Below are 25,722 nucleotides of genomic sequence, written 5' to 3'. Positions count from 1 at the left end.
CGGCCCCGCCCCCATCGCTCCCTCTTGTTTGAGGGTGGACGTCGCGTTGGACCCGGAAGTGGCTTTGGGTCACGAGGCTTCGCGGAGGAGGTGAGTGAGTCATGCGCGCGCGCGGAGGGGAGAGCTGGAGGGGGGAGGGGAGGAGAGGGGGGCGGGGATGATGCAATGTTTGGCAACCGGTGTCTGCGCGCGCACGCGCAGGGGACTAGAAGGGTGGTGGGAGGTGCAGGGGGGTGGGAGAGAGGAGAGAGGGCGGGGCGCCAGCTCCCGGCACCCAACGGCCCCAACGGCCATCAACCGTGGCCGCCCAGGGCTGCCGGGTAAAACCTCAGTGCAGCTCGTCTCTCTCAAGAGGTCTTGTCTCCCTGACCTGGCGTTAGCCCCGTCTTACCTCCTCTATAAGGGACTCCCATTTTCCTTGGCCCCCTCCCAGCTAATGGGCACAAGGCGTTTTAACCCTCCCTCCGTTCAAAGTTTGCATCCGTCCACCAGGATTATCTGCATCTTCTCAAGTCTTCTTAAAGGGGTCTTCTCTTTTAGCCCTGAACTCCCCCAATAGGGGCTGAAGTATTTGAATCCCCTTGGTAGTCATTTTCAGCTCCTTTCAGAAGAGCACCCTTAACTTTTGTCTTCGTGAAGTTTCTGACGAACCCTCAGCCTGCCAGAGTTCACGTTCTTTGCCCAGTGGACCCGATTCTCACTGTTTCCCACTCATCTCCCCCATAGTGCTCGGGCGCCCTTCACTAAAGACCAAGACCCCCGCCCTTTTCACTGTCCCAGGGAACAAGTCCTGTGACTCCTGCTGCGAGGAGCAGGCACCGGCCTCCTGCCTCCCACGTGCGTGGGCCACAGCAGAGCCTTGTTGCGCCGACTGCCGTGGAGTGGGTTGTCGGGAGCCCCGATTCTAGCCTCAGCTACCCCTCACTTGCCCAAGGATCCCAGCCCAGCCTCCTAATCTCTGTGCCTCACTGTTCTTGTAAATAAAAGATAATGAGTTGTGAAGGTAAAATGAGAGAACTATGAACTTGGGGACAGCTTGAAGAAAAGTGAAAAGCGCGATGCAAAATGCACAGTCTTTTTCTTGTACCATTATGTAGAAAACAGAGGCCATGTGGTGGCCTGTTACATACCCTGTCATACCCTCATGGAAGCAGCCAGCGTTTGTCTGAGTAGCAACTATTACAAGGCTGGCCGTGGCTGGATGGCAGGTATGGGTGGTGGTGTGGCAGTGACAGGTCCTTGGCCAGGCCTGCTCGGTTGCTCCAGACCTCTGTTTCCCTTTCTGTAAATGGGATTGGGGGTGAATTGGACCAGATGGTCTCTTCCTGGCCCAAAGACATGACCAGGTTGTCAGTGACAGGCAGAGGTCATGTGACTTGACAGGCCGAGGTCGTGTTGTGACATGTTGACCTGGGGAGGCGGGTCAAGCCCCAGCACACTATCCGGGAAGCCTTTGGGGCGGGGCAGGGCAAGTGGCGACTTTCATCTTTTGGGGCTGGCCCCTCCCGGACCTGGCATTCCTGGCTGCCCCAACAGATTGTGGCTTTGGAAGGGGCCCCTCCCCGGGGAGGGCTGGGATTGGCCACCAGTGGCCTAGGAAGAGGCTCAGATCCTTCCGCGGAGGGCGGGGGGGCCGCGTGGGGTGTTTGTTCTCTTGGGGATTAATGGGGGGTTGTGGGGGAGGGGTAGGCGCGCTCCCGCATGCGCACTGCGGCCCCTCCTGTTGGCTCGTCGTTGTCCGCTGGGCGGGGGCCCGGCCCCGCCCCTCTCCCGTCCGGGCAGCGGCGGCGGCGGCGGCTGCGGCGGTGGCGGCGGCAGCGACGGCGGCGGCGGCGGCAGCAGCCTGCGCGGTGCCTTCTGGGAACGGAATCCCCAGGGCTGCCCCTGGCCCCCATGGCGCATGCGCGGGAGGCCGCTCGGTGATCCGCGGCGGCGGCGGCGGCGCTTCCTGCTAGGACCGGCCGGGGCCGTACCGGAGGCTCAGGCTTCACCGACCCTCCTCCCACTCCCTCCCACTCACCCTCTGGGCCGCGACTGCGCAGGGCGGGGCCGGCCGAACCATGGGCCGCGGTGAGTGCAGGGCCCGGCCCCCCCCACCCCGCCCCTCCCCCTCCCCTCCCCAGCAGTCCCTACCCTCTGCCCCCTCCGCGTTCTCTCGGCCCCTTTCCCTGGCCCCATCCCCACTCCCCCGCCCTCACCTGCCCCCACCGGTTCTCCCTTTCACTGCCTGACTTTTGCCTTCTTCACCTCCCTCCCCTGAGTGCTTCGCCCACCCTCCGCCCGCCCTCTCCCCAAGTTCCTTCCTACTTCGTGCGCCTTCCCCTCCTCCCCAGGCTGAGGGAAGCAGGCTGGGTGACAGGGCGCCTTGTTATGAGAGGGAAAGTTTAGAAGCCGCCAGCGTGGGGTGGGAGCGATGGTGAGGTTGGGGAGGATACTTGCAGGTTTGAGGGGCGGCCCCACGTATCACAGGAGAAGCCCTCTTGGAGCTAATTTGAAGCCAGTGGATAGGTGCTGAACCCTCTTGCCTTTGGTTTGGGGGAAGATCAGGAGCGTCTCAGCTCCGGGGAAAAGGCAGAGCTGTGATTCCAGCCTTTCCCAAGACCCAAATGAGCCAGATTAGTGATTGTCTAATGGAGCAGGCATGGGGGGAGTTCTGCTGGTACCCCCCCAGCGGGCAGTTGGGCAATTGCCTGGTGACCTCTGGGGCAATCTTTACTTTTTATATGATCTTCCTGGGGGGGAGGGAACAGCAGGGGCCAGACTCTCTGGGAAACTTCCTAGTGGCCTGGCATTATGGGAATTTGCCCACACTCCTTGGTGAAGTCTTCTGTCCCTGATGGGACAAAGGGGCCTTGCTCTTTACATGTCCAGGGGTTAGGCTATGAATCCTTGGTCCTTGCCAGTTGAGGCTTTGATCCGCTGGTCCCTAGGGACTGGACATGGAAAGGATGGTGTGGACTCAGCCAGCAGATCCCTGAGCTCTTTAAGGGCACTTACCTCATACTATTAAGGGTCTTTCCCTTGAGAGTGTCCTGGGCTGTGGTGCTCTCCTGAGTTGGGCAGATTCCTGACAGTCCCGTGTCTTGCAGGTGTGGGCTAAGCCGGCGGCCCCGGCTTTAGACTGGACCCCACGATGTTTGCAGAGATGTTCAGGTAGCCATCGTGGGAGGGCAGAGGGCTCCCCCTCATCGTCTCTCCCAGCCTTCTGAGGGTCTCCCCACCACTTTTGCCTTCCTGGAGTACTGCCTCAGGTACCCAGCCTAGTTTAATCCTCCTAATGCCCACATGGATGTCTGTGTTATCAGGCACGTGGGAGCTGATTACACACAATGAATGGGGGCAATGAGAGCAGTGGAGCAGACAGAGCTGGGGGCCCTGTGGCCACATCTGTCCCCATCGGCTGGCAGCGCTGTGTTCGAGAGGGTGCTGTGCTCTATATCAGGTATGGATCCTCAGGCCCTCCACTTGACTGAGTTTTCTCTCTCCCATCCCTCCTCTCAAAGCCCAGATCTCTGGCACCCTATTGCTCTCCTCTGTTCCGCTTTCCTTCCTCAGCCTTTTTGCTCTCTGCATCTCTGGCCCTTTGAATCTGTTCTTCCTCTTCCTGTCTCTTCCCACATTCCTTACCCTCTCTGCTCTTCCTAGGGAGGTCTTTGACGAAGGAACTGTCCTTTAGGAGTGTCTACTGATTCAGTGTCAGCTAACCCCATGTTTTCTGACCCTGTTCTTTCCCAGCCCAAGTGGCACAGAGCTGTCTTCCTTGGAGCAAACCCGGACCTACCTCCTCAGCGATGGAACCTGCAAGTGCGGTCTGGAGTGTCCACTTAATGTCCCCAAGGTCAGAGTGGTGGTGGGGTGCCAGAAGTACAGGGATAAGCTGAGAGACGTAATGCGTATCACTGACTGTGGTAGCCCTTCTCACAGATCCTACCCCTTCAGGGTCCCTGTTCATGCCTTCTACCCTACAGGTTTTCAACTTTGACCCTTTGGCCCCGGTGACCCTGGGTGGGGCTGGGGTGGGGCCAGCATCAGAGGAGGACATGACCAAGCTGTGCAACCACCGGCGGAAAGCCGTTGCCATGGCAACTCTGTACCGCAGCATGGAGACCACCTGCTCACACTCTTCTCCTGGTGAGTCTTCTCCACCTTACAGGAGACTGAGGAAAGCTTAAGGATCTGGAATAGGGACGGTGGGAGGAGTTCTACGAGAAGGAGCAAGGAGAAGGGTGGGGTGGGGAGCTGCTTGGTGAGAGGAGGGCACAGGAAGGTCGGCAATTTATGGGAAATGAGATGGAAAAGACAAAGTTCTTGGAAGGAGAGCCCCAGGCTGACCCTTCCTTTCTCATTTATTGCAGGAGAGGGAGCGAGCCCCCAAATGTTCCACACTGTGTCCCCAGGGCCCCCCTCTGCCCGCCCTCCCTGTCGAGTCCCTCCTACAACTCCACTTAATGGGGGTCCTGGCTCCCTTCCTCCAGAACCTCCCTCAGTTCCACAGGCCTTCCCCCCTCTAGCAGGCCCTGGGGGGCTCTTCCCACCGCCCAGGCTTCCTGACCCAGTCCCCGCTGGAGGCAGCAGTAGTCCTTGTTTCCTCCCAAGGGGCAATGCCCCCTCTCCAGCTCCACCTCCTCCCCCTGCTATCAGCCTCAATGCTCCCTCATACAGCTGGGGAGCTGCCCTCCGATCCAGCCTGGTGCCCCCTGACCTGGGTTCTCCTCCAGCTCCCCATGCATCCTCCTCACCACCTTCAGACTCTCCTCTCTTCCACTGTAGTGATGCCTTAACACCCTCTCTTCTGCCCCCAAGCAATAATCTCCCTGGTCCCCCTGGCCCCCCTGGTCCTGCCACTCAGCCACCAGTGTCTTCAGCCACTATGCACCTGCCCCTGGTCCTGGGACCCCTGGGAGGGGCCCCCACGGTGGACAGGCCTGGGGCACCCCCCTTCCTTGCTAGCAGCCTACTCTCTGCAGCGGCCAAGGCACAGCATCCCCCACTCCCCCCTCCCAGCACTTTACAGGGCCGAAGGCCCCGTGCCCAGGCGCCCTCAGCTTCCCACTCATCACCCCGTCCCTCTCAGCGTCGTCCCCGCCGACCCCCAACTGTACTGCGATTGCTAGAAGGGGGAGGCCCTCAAGCCCCTAGACGGACCCGTCCTCGGGCCCCTGCTCCTGTGCCCCAAGCCTTTCCTCTCCCTGAGCCATCCCAACCCATTCTCCCTTCTGTGCTGTCCCTGCTGGGACTCCCCACCCCTGGCCCTTCCCACTCTGATGGAAGCTTTAACCTTTTGGGGTCAGATGCACACCTGCCCCCTCCCCCAACCCTCTCCTCAGGGAGCCCTCCCCAGCCCAGGCATCCCATCCCGCCCTCCCTGCCTGGGACCACCAGTGGCAGCCTCAGCAGTGTGCCAGGTACGTGAGTGTGGTGGAGGCCTTCTTCCCCTCGGGTGCGGAGGCGGCCAAGGCATTTAGGGGAGAGTTTAGAGAACTCCTTGGCGGGTTTCTGGGTGTGGGGCAGGGAGGCTGGGTTCTTTGGAGAAAGAGCCTCTCTTGAGCTGAATCTTTCTTTTCCTTTGCAGGTGCCCCTGCCCCTCCAGCTGCCTCCAAAGCCCCCCTAGTCCCCAGCCCTGTGCTTCAAAGCCCATCTGAAGGGCTCGGGCTGGGGGCGGGCCCAGCCTGCCCTCTGCCTCCCCTGGCTGGTGGGGAGGCTTTCCCTTTCCCCAGCCCTGAGCAGGGCCTGGCGCTGAGTGGAGCTGGCTTCCCTGGGATGCTAGGGGCCTTGCCTCTTCCTCTGAGTCTGGGGCAGCCTCCACCTTCTCCATTGCTCAGCCATGGTTTATTTGGTGTGCTGGCTGCGGGAGGGGGACAACCTCCCCCTGAGCCCCTGCTACCCCCACCAGGGGGACCTGGCCCTCCCCTAGCCCCAGGCGAGCCCGAGGGGCCTTCACTTTTGGTGGCTTCCCTGCTTCCACCACCCCCCTCAGACCTTCTTCCACCCCCTTCCGCCCCTCCTAGCAACCTCCTTGCCTCTTTCCTGCCCCTGTTGGCCCTGGGCCCCACAGCTGGGGATGGGGAGGGATCTACAGAGGGAGCTGGGGGTCCAAGTGGGGAGACATTTTCAGGTTTGGGAGACCTGCCCCCCCTACTGTTCCCCCCACTTTCAGCCCCCCCCACCCTCATAGCTTTAAATTCTGCGCTGCTGGCTGCCAGCCTGGATCCCCCCTCGGGGACGCCCCCCCCAGGTGAGGATAGGGGTGAGTGAGTGGGACAGAACAAGAGGTAGAATGAGAGATGGGCGCTGGGAATCAAAGGCTTTCAGGTTCATGTGTAAGCTCTTCCTCAGGGCCTTTGGGGAGGGCTCAGTTCTTGGCTGCGGGTAGGATGGCTACAAGAACTGGGTCTGTATTTAATAAGCGTGGCCTACTCCACCTGCGGCTTCAGTGAGCTTGTGTATGTGAGTACTGTAAACTTACTGCATACTTCACGCGTCTTAAGTGTCATAACCATTGTTTCTCCTTAGCCCTGTGTCCTGAGTGCCCCCCAGCCTGGACCACCTACCTCCAGTGTCACCACGGCAACTACTGACCCGGGGGCCTCCTCTCTGGGCAAGGCCCCCTCCAACTCAGGGAGACCCCCTCAACTCCTTAGCCCTCTGCTGAGTGCCAGCCTGCTGGGTGAGTCTGAGGAAAGACTACGGGTGAAAAAAGAAGAAAGGAAGCACTAGAAATCAGTAGCAGAGGCTGGAAGAAGTGGGGAAGAAAGTCCTTGACTGCTGGGTATAGCCTAAGAGAATAATAGGGTCAGTAGGCCTAACTGGTTTGTCTGGGGAGACTCCTGACTTTGTAATTCCTCAGCAGGTGACCTGTCTTCACTGACCAGCAGCCCTGGAACCCTCCCCAGCCTGTTGCAGCCTCCTGGCCCTCTTCTCTCTGGCCAGTTGGGGCTGCAGCTCCTCCCTGGGGGGGGGAGCTCCTCCACCCCTCTCAGAGGCTCCTGGTCCCCTGGCCTGCCTGCTACAGAGTCTCCAGGTGAGGGTGTGGGTGTGGGTGTGCATCAGAGAATTTTTTCCCAAACTAGAAACATAGGCATTCTGAGTTACAGTAGCAGAGGGACTGTATTTGAGACTGACTGAGATTTTATTTTTTGCCTATAGATCCCTCCAGAGCAGCCAGAAGCCCCCTGTCTGGCCCCTGAGAGCCCGACCTCAGCCCTGGAACCGGAGCCTGCCCGGCCTCCCCTCAGTGCCTTAGCCCCACCCCATGGTTCTCCCGACCCCCCAGTCCCTGAGCTGCTCACTGGGAGGGGGTCAGGGAAACGGGGCCGGAGGGGAGGAGGGGGACTTCGGGGCATTAATGGTGAGGCCAGGCCAGGCCGGGGACGAAAGCCTGGCAGCCGGCGGGAGCCTGGCCGACTGGCCCTCAAATGGGGGTCACGTGGTGGCTTCAATGGACAAATGGAACGGTCCCCAAGAAGGACCCACCACTGGCAGCATAATGGGGAGCTGGCTGAAGGGGGTGCTGAGCCCAAGGATCCATCCCCTCCTGGGCCCCATTCTGAGGACCTTAAGGTGAGTGCAGACTGATGGACATCTAGGCTGCAGGGCTCTGAGGAGAGGCTGGACCAAGGTCCCTTTCTCTAACTTTTCCTACACATTCAGTCCGTCTTTTCCCAGGTGGCCCCGGGGGTAGTCAGAAAGTCTCGTCGTGGCAGGAGGAGAAAATACAAGTGAGTGTTGGGCCCGCCACAGTCCTGGCCTTTTCTCACTTCTTGCTGGGCTTATAGAAATATCTTAAGAGGAGCTTGGCCTTCAAAAGGCCAGATACTTATTTAAGTATGAAGAAGGATATACCTTTACTGTCCAAATCATGCCTTTACTGTCCAAATGTAGAAAGTTTCTCACCCAAACTCCGGAATCCACCTGGTGCTTGGGGAGGTGTCCCTGATCATCTGTGCCCCTTATTGCAGCCCTACGCGGAACAGCAGTAGCTCCCGCCAGGACATTACCTTGGACCCCAGCCCCACAACCCGCGTAAGTGTGTGTGAGTGTATGCATGGGTGGGGGTGTATGAGGGATGATGCAGGAGGGAGAGGGTTAGAGGGAGTGGGGAGAAAATAAAAGACTTCCTGATACCCAGCTGTTTGATCACTTCTTTCAACTTCCACTCTTGTATAGGCGGCTGTCCCTCTGCCTCCCCGGGCCCGCCCTGGCCGTCCTGCCAAAAACAAGAGGAGGAAACTGGCCCCATAGCAGCCATCCCTGGAGCTGGATCTGACCCTGACTGGGGAGAGCTGGGTGCTGAGCCTTGGGAGCCCCTGCCAGCCACCTGCACCTGTGGACAGGGGGTGGGGGCACTACTCCCCACTCAGAGCACAAATGCAACCCCCTCCCCTACAATCCCATCCTGAGCCATTGCAGGGGGTAGGGACGCTCACCTCCTCCCCCCCAAAGCCATGTCACTGAAAAGGCCTGGGGGGGTGGTATATGGCCCTCTCCCCACCAGGCTAAGGGGAACACCCCCTTCCCCAGGTCTTTTATTTGTTTAAGTTATTTTTGCACAAATGACTCTTTTATATTTAATTCGACTTCATTGCCTCCCTTCTTGAAGCCAGCAGGCTCAGTTTACAAACCTGTGAGCTACTGTTGGTTGCTGCCCTCCTTCCCAGTGAAAGGTACAAAGCAATAAGCATCATGCATCCTCCCTCCCTCTCAACGCCCCTCTGCCTCTGGCTCAGGTTGCTCAAAGCACAGATCCCCTCTTACCCCTGGTCCCCAGGTTTGAAACACATAGCCTCATTTCAAGGTATAGCCAGCTTCCCTCGACTTTCCTCTGGGATATAAAAAGGGGGAAGGGGGCAAAGAGAGCCCGCTAGGCCTCTCCTCCCATACACACTACACTGCCCCTTCTCCCCCCATCAAAACGCTCAGAGACGTTGTGATGATGCGACTGAGGATTATGCAACGTGGTCCAACCGGAGCGGCCAGCATGACCAGCTGTCCAGGGGCTGCCTCCTGCCTTTTCTTTTGTAAAGACAAGACCCTTGGGAGTTTTAATTCTGTTTTGTACTTGCCCTGTGGGGCCTCCACTGCTTTTCTATGGGAGACACTCTTAATTTAACAGATGAGAATATTTTGAAACTCTGGCTCTGACTCTGTACTCATTTTTTCCTTAGTTCTTTGGTAAGAACAGGTTACAATTTCAATCCTTCTCTTGTAGCAGAATGGCTTAGACTGCCTGTTATGCTGTGAATGTCTCTCAGTGCTGCCTCTTCCCCAGGAAACACAGCCGAGGCCACACAGAGGACAACAGCATTTAATGGTCAGAAACAGTTGTAGAGTATTACAATCAGCCACAGAAGCTGTGCTGGAGGACAGGACCCAATCCTTCCCTATACCAGGCAAAGCAGTACTGGACATGAGCTGGCAGGTGGCTGGGCCCATGTCCTCATCCCTGGGGCCTGAGGGGAGACCACCATCTAATATGCCCCAGCTACCACTCTATTCATCAGAGGAGGGGTGTAAGCCCCACATGCAAGAAGAACCCCTTGCCCCCAGTGTCAAATGGGATGGGGATGCGAGACTTATAATTAAGGGGAGACCCTATGTAAGCTGTTAACAGAGTTCAAAGGGGTAAGGATTACCCCTGTTCTTCGTCTCCCAAAGGTGCTCACTTTGCAAGCTTCTTCATCCGTTCATCAATGTTGGCAAAATTCCCTTCAATTGTGGACAGGTTCTCACGCATGGTTGTCTGCACCTGGAAAGCGACAGAGATGTTTTATTATTTGTCAGGACCAGGTGCTTACCTGGATGAGGACCTGAAGAAATTCTCTTGGAGAAGACAAAAAAGACATGGAAACACAGCTTATGGGCCCCAGAGCGGGGGAGTTAGAGCAGAGGTTTTCAAACTACCCTTGGAATACCAGGGACCTAGCTCAGGATCTGCCAGGCAGGCAGGACTCAAGAATTCCCATCCTGACTTCAACCAGAACAGTTCTTTTATCTGTTTCATGTAATGAGGGTCAAATAAGATTTTGTCGAAATGAGGGTTTCAATAGTTCAAAATTTTAGAAAACTGCTCTAGAGGAAGAACACATTATATACTAAGTACTTAATATTCATTTATCTTGATGGTCCTGTGCTGCTGGTCTCTCAACTCTAATGCTCCCCCAGCACTGAGAATAGTGCCTCTGACAGACACCAGGGACTTGACTCACTATGTGCTGGGCGCTGCTGGAAGGAAGGAAGGAAGGAGGTGAGGCTCACTGCCCAGGTCAGGAAGGAAGTGGCAGGAACAGGTTGGAGCCTAGCTCTTGAATTCAAAGCCCATATTCCTTCCATGTACTGTGCTCAGGAGCATCTGGATGAGGACCCGGGAGGGTAAAGCTAAGCTGAGACTACAGAGGGAAAGGGTAGGTTTTATAGGAAAAACATGCTTATTGAACTAACAATTCACTCATACTATTTCACCTAATCCACGTAACTCTGGGATAGGTATAATTTTCCAGATGGTAAGACGGAGTTTCACAGGTTCAGTAAGTTGTCAAAAGGTCCCACAACCACTGAGAAACAGTATGGAGACTCAAACCAACCCCCTGGCACGCTACCAGGCTACCAAATGGGCTAGGGCAGAACCCTATGAGGAAAAGCTGGAGACCCTAGTCTGTGTGTGCTGAAGAAGGGAGGTAGCAGACCAATAAAGGACACACACCTGGGTCAAGAGGGTAGTATTGTCCTTGAGGGAACTAGCAATCATCTGCTGTGTGGTATCCAAGTGTGTCAGGAGCTGCCCAAACTGCATGGCTACAAAAGAAGGTAAGAAAGGTACGGGTGAGGTCAGAATCCAACACAAGAGGGAAGGGAACTAAAGCAGCCCACCTTCCAGCTGGCCTCCCACCTTGCTCATGCAGCTGCTTGATGGTGACAAGTCTCTGCACCAGCTCAGGAAGGGTGGAGGCGATGGGGCTCCAGCGCTGTATGGTTTCATATAGCTGGTGCACCTGGAGGGACATGACAGCACAGAGGGGATGGCTGAGCCTTCAGTGAAGTACACACTAACTACTTCACCAGGGCGGGGCAAGAGTGAAGCACCGCCCTTTCTCAGTAAGAGCTTATGAAGACAGTGACCTGAGGATTCAGTGCTCTCATGCTTTGGTATTACCACTAGGATGACTCAGAGAACCTGAGGGAGCAGGAAAGGGTGTGAAGATGGGGGAAAGGTGTCTTCCCGACCTTGCTTTGTGTATCTGCATCCTCTACAGAGGCTTTATGCTTGGCAATCTCATTCACCTTTCCCAGGACACTCTGAAAGCACAGATTTAAGGATGATAGTGAGCGCACCCAGGGTTTCCAAACTCCCAAGTTCCCTATAATCCAGTTTGCCCTCCACTTAATACCTGTAGCCGAGCCTCCACTTGGTCCAAAACTGCAAGGTCCAGGGCGCTCACCTTTGCCTGCAACAGCTCTACAGTCTCCTGGGGGTGGGGGTTTGGGACAAGCTTTATGAAGGGGAAGGATCAGAGTAGGAAGAAGCTACCCCATATTCCACTGGAGATAATATATAACTACAGACCCCAAACAATTCTCCAAGCAAACCCAATCCCAACATCCCCTCTGTAATCCAAACACTCCTGTTCCTTTTACACTCACCATAAGACAGGCTCCCTGTAGACCTCCAGAAAGGGGATTCTGGTGGGGAAAGGGGGAAAGAAGTCAGTGGTTCTTCTATCTCTATGTGATTACCACCTTCTCCCATCGTTTCTGGTTTTGGCTGGCAACCCACTGGCCGATCCTGGAACTGAAGCCCTTTCCTGACTCCTCCCAGACTTCTGTGGAATGCTGTGGACCTTAGGGCTCAGGGTGGAGGATCTGAGGGTCAGACTAAGTACAGGAGAGCACATCACCTGAGCATCCTGATCACACCGTACAGTTGCTTCCAGCTCTGTCAGGCGCTTCTCAAGTTCTGCAACCTAGGGGGAGGAAGGAGGTGAGACTTGCCCTCTGCCTTCCTACTGCTGCAGTGGGAGGGAAGAGCCTGCTCTTCCCTGCTTGTCTGCTTGCCACTTCCCTCGCTCTCCCCTCCACTCTGCCAAGGGACTCCTTTCCCTGGAACACATCCCTAATCACAATCTGAAAATCTGGACTGAAAGTAGATGGGTGAATGAGACATCAAAAGGAACCAGAAAGATTCCCAGCACCATCTCCCCAGATCTGATCCCTTGGAGGGAGGCAGGAAAGTCTCTAGGACCGCGTCTCCCCTGGTCCCCCAAACAACACGACACACATACTTACTTTGGCAGCTTGAGAGAACCTGTCCTGCTCAGGCCGAGAATGTAGTTCGTAAGTGACAAGGCTGCTGTCTGCGGGGGTCTCAGTGGTGGTCTTTCCCCCTGAACCAGCCCCTCTGCTGTTCTTTGTTGCTTCCAGCTGCAGCAGTAGGCGTCTGGGTCAGGAGACCAAGTAATAATATCATGACCTGAAGGATGTGGGCCAGTCCAGTCACTCTCTCTCATTTCTGCCTCACAGTCAGCATTAAGGAACAGCTAGGCCACCTCTCCCCTTAGTGCCCTTGTCAGTATCTGGCTGAGTCCTTCTACACCCCAGTCAGCAATGATTTCCCAACAAAACAAGGCACCTACTTAGCCAGAGCTCCATCGGGGTCAGTAAGGTTGATTGTTGCATCTGGTCCCAGCAGCTTCTCCAAGTGGGAAGCAACCAGCTGTTGCTTCAGGGCTGCCAGCTGTTTAGCCAGCACCACAGGGGTCAGCTTCTCCTCAGTGGCTGATTCCTTCACTGTTGTCTGGCATAAAAAGAAGTAGACAGTGAGAGGTGGTGAGAGCAAATCAAGAAAAAAAATTGGACCAAGATCCTTAAGGAGAGCTGTGGTTAGAAGTCACTGGGATCGTTCTCACCCACCTACAGCACTGAATGTAGAGTCATGTAATTCCTAAACTCTGGAAACCTCAGCCCCCTTATCCAGGAGCTTAGGGAATCTTTCTGCTTCTGCTAGGAGGTCCTCCTCTGCTTTGTGAGTCATGGCAGGGAGGGGAGAAGAGAGTGTGGAGTTACCTTGATTTTTTCAACTTCAGCTGTCAGCTCTTGGACCTCATGCAGTAGTCGCTGGTACTTTTGCTGGGGTGTCTCCTTCACTCCCAGACCCTCTCCAAGCTACAGAACAAGCAGACAGTGATGCCACACCTCTAGTACAGGGAACCTCAAGAATTTATCCAAATCCTGGCCCGAGTTTTAAGGGTATCATATCCAAGTCAGAATCCACAATAGCCTAGTACAGAAGAACTGGAGATAGCGGGGAGCCTGGAGACTCTCCAGAGCAAACGGCAGGGGGACAAAGCACCCTCACTGCCTCCTGCTGGGTTCCTCAGGACCCTACCAGGGAGAAACTTGGAATCTAGACTGTATCCCTTGCTCTCCCTCCTAAATGCCTGCTAGGCAGGATCACTGCACCATTCCCATCAACACACACACAACAAACCATCTCATAGTCTCCAGATTCATATCCTGTCCTCTTGGTTTTTCCAATACGATCCGAGAAATCTGCCAAGAAAAGAAGATGGAATTGAGGGCTTGCTCTAGGTCCAGGGCAGCACGGTCTCAGGTGACTGTGAGGGCTTCCACAAGAGATCTCCACGAGGGACCCTTTCCCAAAGCAAAAGTCAGTAAGGCCTGAGGACAGGCTTCCCCCCACCCAATTTCCAGCCCAGTCTCACCAAGTCCCCTTGTTCCCACTCTCTTGTCTTTGAACTTGTCATAGGCAGCATTGGGATTGACAATGATATGCTCCACACTTGTGCTCGTCAGCTCCTCCTGCAGGAATAGGCAGTTCAGGCCAGGGGCAGACTCATTCCCACCCTAGAACTTCCCCATAAAACCCCCAAACCATTAGGAGACTGGGCCCCACTCTCCCAAGGGGAAAGAAGGGCGGTTCCACTCCAAGCTGCCAACCAGCCTCAACCTAGGAAACGGAAGCTTCCTGGTAAATTTGGAGTCTCAGTTGTATAAATATTAACACCCTGATTCAACTGGGAACAGAGGCAGCAGAACCTCTCCACCCACTCTGTACATAAGCCGCCCCACCCCCCACCCCATCCCACTGGGCCCTCCCAGTTATCTGGCACATACCATGCACTCAGGGCAAGAAACCAACCTGACCTCTTTTAACCTCCCCCTCCCAAAAGTAAATTTCCTTACTACTGAGGAAGTCCATTTTCAAGCTCACCTCCCATTTTTGCCAGAGGGAGAGAGGAGGGATGGCAGACAACCAAGCTACTAACTCTGAGGGGGATATGAGGACTCTGCCGCCAAAGGGCAGACACCAGCTCTTAGATACAAAAGGAAAGCTGGCAGGGGGCCTGACCGGAAGCCCTGTTTCCAGGCTGCCATGAGGCCAGGGAATTCAGGGGACAGAGAAAAAAGGCAAGGGCTTTCTGTATTATTGTTTAAGGGACATCTTAGAAGCAACAAGCAAATATCTGCTTGCCAAGGGCACCTGTGGGCAACGTCCACATGTAAGTCCTGAAATGGAGAGCCCAGCGTCTTTTTTCAAAGAGAAGCTGCAGCACCCGCCTCTTCTCCCTGACCCTCAGCTGTCTCCCAGGCACTGAAGCGCTTCCATAAACAGGGGACATGGCAAAGAGAATGAGAGATTTTACCCTAGAAATTGAAGCAGAGAGGTTCCCTCCTCACTAGGTATCTACTGGCTGTTCAGATTTTAATAACTACCCCAAGACTGGGTGCTCCAGACTGCATGCCTCTCCCAAGTGTCGGCAGTCTGAGAGCTCTCACTACATGACTGGAGGAAGGGGGAAGGAGAACCCGGGTGTCCTTTTCTGTCGGGGATCACATCTCCACCTTCTACAGGAGGAAGGCAAAGGGAGTCTTCTTTTCCTTTAACTAGAACAAAGGTTCTCAACCCTAGCTGGACAACAGAATCACTTAGAAAATGTTAAAAAAAAAAAAAAAAACCCAGAGGCCTGGGCTCACCTCTGTAGCTTCTGATTTAATTGTTCTGGGGTAGGACCAGGGCAGTAGGCCAAGTTTAAAAGCTACCCAGGTGATTCTCATATGCAACCAGGACAGAGAACCTCTGTCCCAGTGTGGGTACCGAGGGTGGGGGGAGGGGGACAAGGATGGAGAGACATCACGGAGAAAGAGCAGCAGACAGAAGCTCTGTCCTTGTCTCTGGCCTGCTATTACAGAAGGAATCAGTGCGAGTGGCAGCTTTAAAAATAAGGGAAGAGAGTGGGTAAGGAGAAAATATCAACTTTGATCTTTACCTCTTCCTCAGGGAAGCGCTGGGCAGAGGGGCAAGAGCTAAAGATTAAGGGAAAACAAAAGGGTCCAATGTCCCACATGCAAGTGCCTAGAAAAGGGACAATTGAGTCCCAATTACCTCTTTAATCGTCTCTGACATGTTAGAGCCAGAGCGCCCACCAGCCAAATAACTGTGTGGTCTCTAGCCTCTACAAAGTGTGTATCTGAGCAGGAATCATGCTCAGGAAAGACAACCACCTCCTCTTCAGTTCACTCTCAACAACATGCCACTCCTCCCTGTGAGCCTCCATCAAGGCTGACGGAGTAGAAATCCACTCTAAAAAAAAACCCTCTTAAAAAGAGGAATGGGCATGGTCTACAGACAAGGAAAGAACTTCGCCACAGCTACCATGTGTTAAGCCCTTGTTATGGGCCAGGCACTGTGTGGATGAGAGCGCACTTTGTTATTTACTTTCCTAAATAGGGAAGGGGTGGAGTGAAAAAAAGGGCCGTCACACAGGACGTGAGAGGTCCGGAGGTCCGGACAGTAACGGGACGGACAGTGCTTTCATCTCACTATTCCTGCTGCATGAGCATGTCCTGGGTTAGGAGGGCTGCCCGACGCTGCCATCCTCTCAGAGCCTCTCCGAGGGTGTGGCCCGGGAGACTCAGGTGGGCAGCACACTTTAGTCTTCCAGTGGCACCTACTCCGCCAGTGTCTCGGAGATCTGGGGGCATGGTGCAGGGGCAGTGTCATTACAGTGATCTGTGAGAAGGGAAAGGTTGTCAGCTGGGGGTGGGGCTGACAGAGGGAAGAAAGATTTAGTCAAGACAAAAGGACAGAGAGACAACTGCCCATCATAGCACACCCCGTTAAAAAGCAGACAAAAGGTCAGGCTCCTTACCAGCTCCTTGTGGTTTCCCCAGAGGTGAGAAAATCAAGAGTTAAAAGGAAAGGGAGTGGGGAGATGGGGGTGAGGGAGGGAAAAAAAGACAAAATTGTTATTAGCAAATTGTCACATGCACTACATGATCGTCTTCAAACACACTGCACCACAGGGCCCAGGGGAGCCTAGCAAAATTTGGGCGCCAAGAAATTTCAGCTGGGGTCACCACATACCCCAAGAAAAAGAAGAGCTTGGGATCCTTTCCTCTCTGGTGGTGAGGATGTCATGACATTCTGCCATTAACATCAACAATTTAAGATCATCAGAGAGCCAGAAGTTAGATGTTGCAAGCTAGTGGCATGGAAGAGGAGAGTGGGGAAGAGAAGGCTGAGCTGTAGAAACGGCGGAAAGTGAAGCAGAGGCTATGGAGATTCTGAGGAACTATAGGTGACTGACGGTCCATAATTCTTAAGGGGGAAGTTCATGGCTCAAGTCTTCCTGTCTCTCGGTTTCTCTAGTTTTGAAGACTTAGACATTTGGATGGCAGACTCAGTCACAATGAGGGTACTCATCATGTAGGTGGTTTGATATGACTTTAGTTATGCAGAACAAAATATGTCAGGTACAGATGGTGAGTTGAAGGAACTATGAAGTACCTAATTGCAGCCCCATTCTCATTCTCTGCTGCCAGAAGAGAGGCAAGGTAGACCCTGTCCCTCATGTAGTCTGGTGTGTTGGTATCCATCTTGAGTGGCTGGTAGCTCACCCTGCATCTCTAAGGGACCCAGAGCAATTCTGCCATGATGTGCTAGCACAAAGAGCCCAGAGGACACTAAGATTCACAGCTGCCAGCCCATGGGCAGAACATGTTTCCATAACCCTCTTCACAAGATTCACGGGGGTTGGAGGGTGGACAAGGGGGAAAGATGAGAGTATTTCAAAGACGCCTTATCTTAGTCCAGCCACATGGATAAGGCTCCCACTTCCAGGCAAGACTGGTAAAGAACTGCCAGGAGGGGATATCCAGCTGCGTGCCCTTCCTCTCCAGGAGCTTTACTGATGGGGCAGACAGAAACAGTTGTGTGTATGTGAAAGCACACAGTGGGATAAAGACAAGTGCTTCCTGCCGAGAGATTTCAGCTAGATATACCTGAACCTCAACCTCTCTATTCCCTGTCTGATGCCAGGGTCCAGCCAAGCCAAGACTCCTCTTTCGGCTCTAGGTAGAGGTGGATCTGGGTCCTGTGGTCTGGGCTGGGATGTCTCTGCACAGAGTGGGCATAAGCACTCACAAGTGCACACATGCAAACACACGAGGGGAGGCACACACACTATACCTTTCTCTTACATGCCCCACCAAGCTAAAACCAGCCTGGGAGAAACTCAAGGAGAAAGAGGACAATGGGCCATAAGTTCAAGTTTAAATCATGAGAAACAAGCAGAATGGGGGAGGACAGAAAATCAAAGAAAAGGAAAAGTGGTACATTCATTTGTAAATAGTATATACAACCTCCAGGTCTGTCCCTATGGGTGGGCTGGGGGATGATGAGATTTTAGACATAATTCCTGTAACCCAGAGTAACAGTCACCATGGAAACCTAGTACACCTGGCCACCTTGACTGGAAAATTCTCAGTGTATTGATCCGAGGTACCAGTTTGCCTGGCACATGACTCCCAGGTCCTCTCATTAGTGGACTCTCAGACTCCCCAGGGCTGTTTGGCTAAGTGACTGTGCCTTGGAGGGCAAGACCTGAGGTTCTAGATCACGCAGGGGAAGAGGCCACTACTGCTCTCTGAGCCTGTTCAGGCTCTATGACAACACTGCAGCCAGGGGGACTTCAGAACCATGACGACAAGGAAGAGGGATAGTGCTGTAGAATAAAACTGTCCACGATGGACCACCATAAGGCTCACCATCCATCCATTTCTAAAGGAGGGGCACGGAAACAGAAAGACTCATGAAAGCACAAATAACCCAAGTTACTACCTTAACACTGCATGTAACACCACTTTCCATCCCCTTTGCTTTTCTCTACAGGCTTAGCATAGGTGAATACTAAAATGAGTTTTTTCCCAGGATAATCCACGTACAGCTAAGAAGTGAGAACTGTGGCTGTCCCCCTTGTTCTCCACCCTTGTCTAGAACAGCAAGTCATTCCTTTTCTCAACTCATTTCTGTCTGAGGAGGAGAAAGGCAACCCCCTTCTAACCCCAGCCCCTAAATGCCTCAGGTTCAAAGCATTCCCAGCCTCCATGTTTCCATCCCATCCTTCACTGGACAGTTTTATCCTGCAGGCCTCACAAGGGGAAGAGACAATGATTCTTGGATCATAGTTGTGCTTTTAAACCTTGATTAGTGATCTTTAAAGATAAGGTCATCAGGCCCCTTAGTGACCCAGTTAGGGACTCATCAGAATTTAAAATGATTAGCAACAACAATAGCACAATGACAGGGCACTGCATGCAAGACGGCAGATGAAAAAAACATGCAGAGAAGAAGCATCGAATGGTCTTACTTGTGCAAACTAGTGTCCAGGCAAGGTGGTGAGGAGGGAGGACGGGGGGAAGCATTAGGAAAACTCAGGTAAGTTCAAGTGCGCCAACAGTCAACAAACACAGTCAAGCATACTCTACGATATCCCGAACCCTAAGGAGGAAAACCTACTGTTTCTCAGCTCAGGCTGGTGGAGTGTCCAGCAGGACCTACCCTTGGGAGAACTGACCCCTTTGCCAGAGCCCCACCAAACTATGACTAGGTCGTTTTTTCCCTTTCACGTGGCATGGGGGATAGTTATGGCATAAAGGGAGAAATTAAATCCTGTTTCTAGTGAGGTTTTCTAAATTTAGTCCCCTCACTCCAGTAGTTCAAGAGCCATAAGCAGAAAGCCTCACAAACCCAAGGCGGGCTGTAGGCCCAGGGGGGAGAGGAGTCCAACTGGGAATTAGCTTTCCTGACAAGACATTTTCACAAAAGACTCCAAACCAGCCCATCACCCCAATGGACCAGGGAGTGTTTCAAAGGCAGAGATCCTTCCAGACTGAGGAGGAAAGGATGAGCCCGTGTGGTCTTCGGGCTCATTCCACTCATTTTAGAATATTTTACTTCCTGCTAAAATTGTTTTAAAGGGATAGTAAGAAAATCAGGATCACCTTTATCAAAGTTAAAAGCTTCTACTGCTTTCCTCCCCATCCTCCCCACTATGGGATCGCAAAACTTTTCTGTTTAAGTTAAACGAGCAGTTACGATCTTTAAGGGGAATTAGAGGACATTATTTCCTTTAGCAGCCCAGTTTCTTCCACTGCTTAGTGGAGCAATAAGACAATGAGGATCAACACTCTGTGACTATTCTAAGTAAAAATCTGGAGACCCCTCCAAAGGTTCCCTTAGAAGCTGGTCATACTGGTTGTCTCCAGAGAAGGGAACTGAGTGCTGGCAGGCAGGGGTGGGAAGAAAGACTTTTGTTCTATGCACATCTATTACCTATTTTAAAAACTAATATAATTAAAGTTGAAAATAATCTGGAGACTAAGGCAGAGCATGCTGTTGCCAGGGGTCAAGAAGGTGACTGAAAACCTCATGGTTCAGGCACCATAGTGAGTTTGCACTGTTGCCCGTGCCAGGTCTTGGAAGGGTAGGTGAGAAGGGGATAGGCTGCTGGTGAGAATCCAGGCCTCAGGACATGGAGTTTAGTGGATCGTCGAAGTACAACCCACTGCTCCTCAAGTTGCACATTTACATCAGTATTAAGAGCAGTGGCAGAACCATTACTCAGCTGACTTCCCGAAAGCTGCCCTCCTAAGGCCCATGGGGACACGCAGGGGCCAGAGACATTAGCTGACATCAGGAAACATCTCAGCCACCCTCCCCCCACACCTGAGGGCTCCTGAAGCAGCTGAAGGTCTCCCCATCCCACTCACTCCTCCCTGGTGATGGAAGGTCATTTAGCTGAGCCTTAGGTGATACAGGCAATTCAATTCCTCTTGTATTTACCATCCAGCTCTTATGCACTTCTATACCAGCATCCTGGGCAATATGCCACAGGAAATGAACACTTATGGTAGCCTCTCCCCATCAGCCACCCCATTAGATGCTACTAAAATAGTCTGTTCAGGCTCAGCAGGAAGAAACAGCCAATCAGGTTGCGCATTCAGGTTCTTCCATGCCTGGAATGGGTGTCATCTTCTTTTTATTAAGAGATATCCCAGTACCTTCAAAAGGAAAATTACAATCTATTTTTTGGTTTGGAAAGGGGACTGCTGTGATACTACCAGCTTATGTTATAGTCAGTGACAAAGGGACAAAGTTCCATTCATTATCTCACCATGAAGGATTGATATTTTAGAGGCAGAGGCCTAGGCCAGAGTTGAACAGTCTCTGAACTATGGCAGTAAAGTCCTCAGCATATACACTCCTATCCTATGAGGGGGCAGAGACAGCTTCCTAATAAGATACCTCTTGGAGTGACAGGTGCTTACCCAGGTCCTTGAGCAAGGACAACATGTGCATTACCTCCAGGTACTGAAGCTTAGGGGACAGACTGACATGCCAGCAAGTATAGGAGCCACAAGGAACACATCACTGAGAGAGGGGACAGGGAAGGTGTTCCTTACAAAGTAGGAACACTTCCACATGGGGGCAATCAAATACGGAATAAGCGAGTACGCCAAGCCATACATTATAAGCCAGCCATCAGCATTCCCCAGAACTAACCAGCCCCACAGACACAGCCACAGGACTTACAGACACACATACTGAGCCTGTTCCCGCTGACTCTTGGTCACAACTTTATTGAGATCTCACGCCATCAATGTGACTCAAGCCCAGTTCTCTTGGAAGTAACAGAACCTAAAACACATCCTGTAAGACATGCTCATAGATCTTTGTTCCCCTTTGGCACTTACATACACAGAGTTTTTACTATGTTGATTTCCATTCATTCAATTTTGTTTTTTCTTTCACGTTTCCTACATGTGTCCTAACTCCCCCATTAGTCTGGGGGATCCTTGTGGGCTTGGACATTTCTTCCCCTGCATTGCACAAAAACCAGCACAAAATGAACACATTCAATAAACAAGGCTAAGTGGTTCCCCTTATGGTTAAAATGTGTCCACACTAACACCTTCCTCCTCAGAGTTCTTCTTGGATCTGAAAGTGCTACCAGGGCCTCACCTCCGCCGATATGAAAAGTTTAAGTTCTTCTTCAAATTTGCTTTGCTCTGACCAGCTCCCTTATCTTCCTAAAATCTCCAAGTCATTTTCTTACTCCTGGCTCAATGGATACTGGATATTCATAGAAAAGAGTATTACTTTATATTTCAAAATCTAGCTCTTGGTAGGATACTAATGAACATGTATTGAGTGAAATATTTTATGAAATAGAAGGCCTAGGTCCTAACCTCAAACAGTTTATAAGTGCTCAGGCTTCATGATTCATTACCACAGACTAGCACCCAGGGGTCTAACTGAGTCACTAGTCCCAAACCTAACTGTTTTGAGATATTCAGTTTTATTTAAAAGGCCTAAGGATCAGGTCTTGTTAGTTGTAATTCCACTGACCTGACTCTCCTTCCCGGCATTGTTCATCGGTGGCTGTAAGCCCAGCAAGGCCTTTGCAAGTCCTGCAACCTACACACCACCCAGGCTGGCTTGGCATACCCGCTTATTGCTGTGGTTCGCCAGAAAGGGGAAAGAGCCTGCCTGGGGGAAAGAGGTCAGAATCCAAAGGAGTCCTGAGGCAGCACATAGTCTTACCGCATCAAACTCCGCTTGATCATCCTCAGGTAAGTCGCTGGTTTCATAAACATCTGGCTCGTTCCTGGCCTGCAGGTAGAAGCAGTGACCACCCAACCTCACTACCCAGCATCCACCAACACCCCAGACCCCCCTCCACTTGAACAACTAACAGAGAAGGCAAGCTGTGACGCCAGGATTCTGTCCACTCTCTTCCACCTGCCTGGTGAGCTGCATATCAGGTCCCGTGCCTTAGAGGGGTGGGGGTGATAGTGGGCACAACTGGGACCTGATGGTAAATGGTGAGTGTAAGTGATGACAAAGATGCTACCCCGAGTCTTAAGCGGGGGGCGAGTGGTTGGCAATCATTATGTCTGAAGTAGGAGATGGGTTATCCTCGAGTTGGGCCCTGTACACAACTACCCTGGCACGAGGGCTGAGAGTGACTCAGGACCTTAGTACCCAAGGTCCTGTGGCCCCAACCCCCACCCCAAGGATGCAGGCAGGGCAGCACAAAAGGAGGGTACAAGCCGGCATGCGCGGCATGGGCGGGGGCGAGCGCGGGATAAGGGGTGCGGAGGTTCCCCGGGGGACAGAGTTCTCCATCTGGCAGGAAGGTTCTGCCACGGTAACCTCTTCCTTAGCAGGGTGAAGGCCATCACCAAGTGGCCTGGCATGTGTATGTGGGGTGGGGGTGGGGAGCTTATGGGAAGATCTGGGGAGACACGGGTGATGTTGACACAACACTCGAGCACAAGTGGTGAGCGCCTGGAGACGATTTCTGGGCCGAGAAACCGGCAACTGCCAGAAAAGGGGCCTGGTAGGCCGTCCCACGACCCGGCCCAAGCGGGTCGGAGGAGTCCAGAAGATGCTGCGGGTCGTCGGGAGAAAAGCGGCGGCAGCCCCGGGGGGAGCAGGGGCTGCAGGCGGGAGGGGTCGCGCGTTGCTGTCTGTTGGGGGTCCTGAGGAGGTCTGGGGCGCGGTCCTGGGGAGCCGGGGCCGGCCCTGTACTCACAATGCCGGGGAGGTCGGCGTATTTAGGGTCCGCCATGGCGGCGGCGAGGCGGGGTTGGGGGACCGGGGCCTCGGTGGAGCCGGGGCCGGTGTTCGGGAAGGGGAGAGGCTGGGTCCGGGTCCCGGGCTAAGACGGCGGCAAAGGGAGCGGCGGAGGAGGCGGAGAAGCAGGAAGTCTCGCGACAGGAGTAACACAGAAGAAGGGTAAAGCAAAAGTCGCGAGACCAGCTCGCTACCACACCCCTGGAGAGGCTGGGATTGGCGAGAACGAGGCCAGGGAGTGAGGTAATGGCAGGGGGACGCCGCCTAGGATTGTGGGGTATGTAGTCTTGGCCGACTGGGTCTTGGGCGGGGATGGACGATAACGCACCTTGGGAGTTATTCCATACAACTTATTTTCTTTCATTTTTACATCAAGTCTGTGAAAGAGTTTTTAGAATTCCCATTTTCCAAGTGAATAAATTTGGAATCCCAGAAATTAAGTGATTACATAAAAATAATACAACTAGGCATGCGGTGGCACAGCCAGGGCTTCAAAAACGATAACAAGTAAAATTTAGTAAAGGCTTAGTCATGTTAGGAATGAAAAAGTTAAGTAATCTTCTCAAGTTAGGGCTGTCAAATAAAATACAGAACGCCTAGTTAAATTGGAATTTCAGATAAACGACTAATGGCTTTTTAAATATAAATATGTCCCATCCTATATCTGGGACATTCTAACACACACAAAAAATTACTAGTTTTTCAAATCTGAAATTCAGATTGGGCATCCAAAAACTAGGTATTCTGTTTTTGTTTTTCAAATCTGACAATCCCATCTCACGTTCATAAATAGGTAAGTGGTGGCTCTGTGTCTGTCTGAACACCCTCTGTGCTCTTAACAGCTTCACTAATAGTTTTCAGGCTTTTGAATTTCACAGTTCAATAAAATAAAAGCAACAACAATAAACCTTTTTGAAGATAGATATGATATTGCTATGCTTTTATTTTGCCAAGTAAGTTTGTTAAAGAAAGAAAACTAACTACTATTACCATCCTTACTTAATGGAGAAGTACAGAAAGACATACTGTCAGAATAAAAAACTGTCCTTTGAGACTTAACAAATCCAGCTTTATGGAAAATTTACCAAATTGTGTGTGTGTGTGTGTGTGTTTTGGGAGGTGGGGGTGGAAAGTGCATGCACAATGAACTTTCGTCTCTGATCAGTGATCCTCCATGGACTAGCATTTTGAAACTCTTTCACTAAGGATGCCACCCTGGAGCCCCTAGGGGCCTGAGGTTGGGATGTTTCCTGAGCTCACAGGATGCTGCAACACTTAGAAAGAGTGCCAGACCAAGTGACTGGAGAGATGCCTATTTTCCTCAGTTTGGAACTCATTGTCATTCTATGCATACTCTCCTGGCTCCTCCCCAAGCCTCTACCCCTTTTTCTCCATAGTCCTACTGCCTTCCCATCCAGTTTCTTATGTGGGACCCCTTTCCCTTAGTTTCCTTAAGATTCAAGGTAGGGTTAAGAGGTATGGGCCCAACTCCAGAAACCCCCTCAGCTGAGTTCTGAGTGGTTAGGTCTTGTCTGGACAGGCCATCATTCTCCCACCCTCTCCCCATAGTGTCTAAGTGACCTTAGAATTGTTAGGTAGGCAGAACCTCCATCCCCTCCTCCCTTCTCCCATCACCCTATTCCTCGCCTTGGCCAGGACCTCAATTCCTGCAGTCTAACTCTCTGTTGGCCAGCAGAGGCCTGTGACGTGAGAAAAATCAATTCGACCAGCTTCTAGGTGGTTCTGCCCAGGGGCTGCAGCAGGAGTCTGACCCAAGGGGAGGAAGGATAAGGAATCTCTAGGCTTGATTTTTTTGTTTTTTTGCCAGGGAAGGGGGAGAAATAGAGAAGAAAGGCCTGAGAAAGGGGCCGGGGTGTTGGTACTCTGTCCAGTAGCAACTGGGACAGGAAACACACTCACATAGGTGCCTAAATCTGCCCAAAACACTAATGCTAATGTCTGCCCTAGAGGTCCTCTCTGAAAGCCCCTCTGGCCTCGCCCACCCCCATTATCACCCCTCCTTCACTGCTTTCAACTCCCTTTCTCTTGCAAAAGTTACTCTTGCCCACCTCCACCCCGGTCTCAAGCTGTGAGGCAAAAGTGAGAATTTTATCAGGTTTTGAATTCTGATAACCCAGGCTGGGAGTATGTCTTCCTTCAAACTGGGGACCTGGTGTGAATGTTGGGGAGAGAATGGAGAGCACCTTTGGATGCAGAAGGGGAAGGCAATAGCCCGACCTCCCCTGACACTCCCTTCTGAAAAATGGGACCTGGACACCCACCTCCACAGGGGTACAGGCAGCTGCCCTTGAGGGTTGGGTTGAGGGGGTTGGGAATCTGTGCGAGGGGTGTGGGGAGAGGGAATGAGAAGTGCGTTCCCAATTTGGAGAGACGACTGTGACCGGGTGGCGGATGCCCTGGAATAAGGCTGGTGGAAGCGCTGTTGACTCTTTACACAAGTTCAGGCCCACCTCAAACCCCTTGTCCGTTCCAGGGGGGTGGAGTCCGAGAGAGGGACAGACAGGTCAGGAATGTGCGGCTGGGATGCAGTGAGTGACTTGGGTAGGGAAGGGGTGAGGGCAGGGCTGTCTCCGAGACTAAGAGTGGGGAGAGGAGGCTAGAAGAGAGGAAAAGCGCCACCAGTCGGTGGGGGAGGCCAGCCGCTGGTCCCCGGCGAGGGAAGCCCCGCCCGCTCCTCCAGCGCGGCCCCGCCCAGGCCCGCAGCGCGGCGCTGCAGCGCGAGGGGCGGAGAGGCAGAGAGGCGAGAGGACCAGACGCCAGGTCGCCTG

General features: G+C 53.1%; 2 protein-coding genes across 4 annotated transcripts; one reads left to right on the top strand and one right to left on the bottom strand.

Annotated features, from left to right (window-relative positions):
• The first annotated feature begins 144 nt into the window (after window positions 1-144).
• On the top strand, window positions 145-9,134 carry MBD6 (methyl-CpG binding domain protein 6). Its single transcript, XM_046660348.1, is given in 14 exon segments — window positions 145-2,070; window positions 3,090-3,153; window positions 3,306-3,442; window positions 3,736-3,838; window positions 3,969-4,131; window positions 4,356-5,405; window positions 5,573-6,232; window positions 6,512-6,667; window positions 6,851-6,951; window positions 6,953-7,021; window positions 7,147-7,560; window positions 7,666-7,718; window positions 7,959-8,022; window positions 8,167-9,134. Coding segments are annotated over 12 exon segments (3,021 nt in total). The 5' UTR covers window positions 145-2,070; window positions 3,090-3,153; window positions 3,306-3,329; the 3' UTR covers window positions 8,242-9,134.
• Window positions 9,135-9,288: 154 nt separating this feature from the next.
• Window positions 9,289-23,060, bottom strand: DCTN2 (dynactin subunit 2). 3 transcript variants are annotated; one of them, XM_046660408.1, is made up of 16 exons: window positions 22,893-23,060; window positions 21,899-21,967; window positions 18,663-18,671; window positions 16,164-16,169; window positions 13,716-13,812; window positions 13,481-13,542; window positions 13,057-13,155; window positions 12,627-12,787; window positions 12,280-12,430; window positions 11,892-11,957; window positions 11,638-11,676; window positions 11,385-11,462; window positions 11,221-11,292; window positions 10,886-10,988; window positions 10,700-10,791; window positions 9,289-9,745 (listed from the first exon to the last, which is right to left on the bottom strand). In XM_046660408.1, the coding sequence occupies exons 1-16, from the start codon at window positions 22,926-22,928 to the stop codon at window positions 9,659-9,661; spliced, it is 1,227 nt and encodes a 408-aa protein (XP_046516364.1). In that variant the 5' UTR covers window positions 22,929-23,060; the 3' UTR covers window positions 9,289-9,658. The 3 variants fall into 3 exon arrangements, with proteins under 3 accessions (XP_046516364.1, XP_046516367.1, XP_046516375.1); XM_046660411.1 differs by lacking the exon at window positions 18,663-18,671 and having other exon boundaries at window positions 22,893-23,059; XM_046660419.1 differs by lacking the exons at window positions 16,164-16,169; window positions 18,663-18,671 and having other exon boundaries at window positions 22,893-23,059.
• Window positions 23,061-25,722: the final 2,662 nt, after the last annotated feature.

Source organism: Equus quagga, chromosome 1, assembly GCF_021613505.1.
Source record: "Equus quagga isolate Etosha38 chromosome 1, UCLA_HA_Equagga_1.0, whole genome shotgun sequence".
Classification (NCBI taxonomy): domain Eukaryota; kingdom Metazoa; phylum Chordata; class Mammalia; order Perissodactyla; family Equidae; genus Equus; species Equus quagga.
This window is presented reverse-complemented; position numbering and strand designations above follow the sequence as displayed.

What these genes read in the sequence shown, in the direction of transcription:
- DCTN2 (XM_046660408.1), bottom strand. Translation starts at nt 22,928, where the DNA reads ATGGCGGACCCTAAATACGCCGACCTCCCCGGCATT. An exon ending in CCCGATGGAGCTCTGGCTAA is followed by an intron (nt 12,431 to 12,626) that starts GTAGGTGCCTTG and finishes CTCCTGACCCAG; the next exon opens with ACGCCTACTGCTGCAGCTGG. An exon ending in ATGCAGATACACAAAGCAAG is followed by an intron (nt 10,989 to 11,220) that starts GTCGGGAAGACA and finishes ATGTCCCTCCAG; the next exon opens with GTGCACCAGCTATATGAAAC.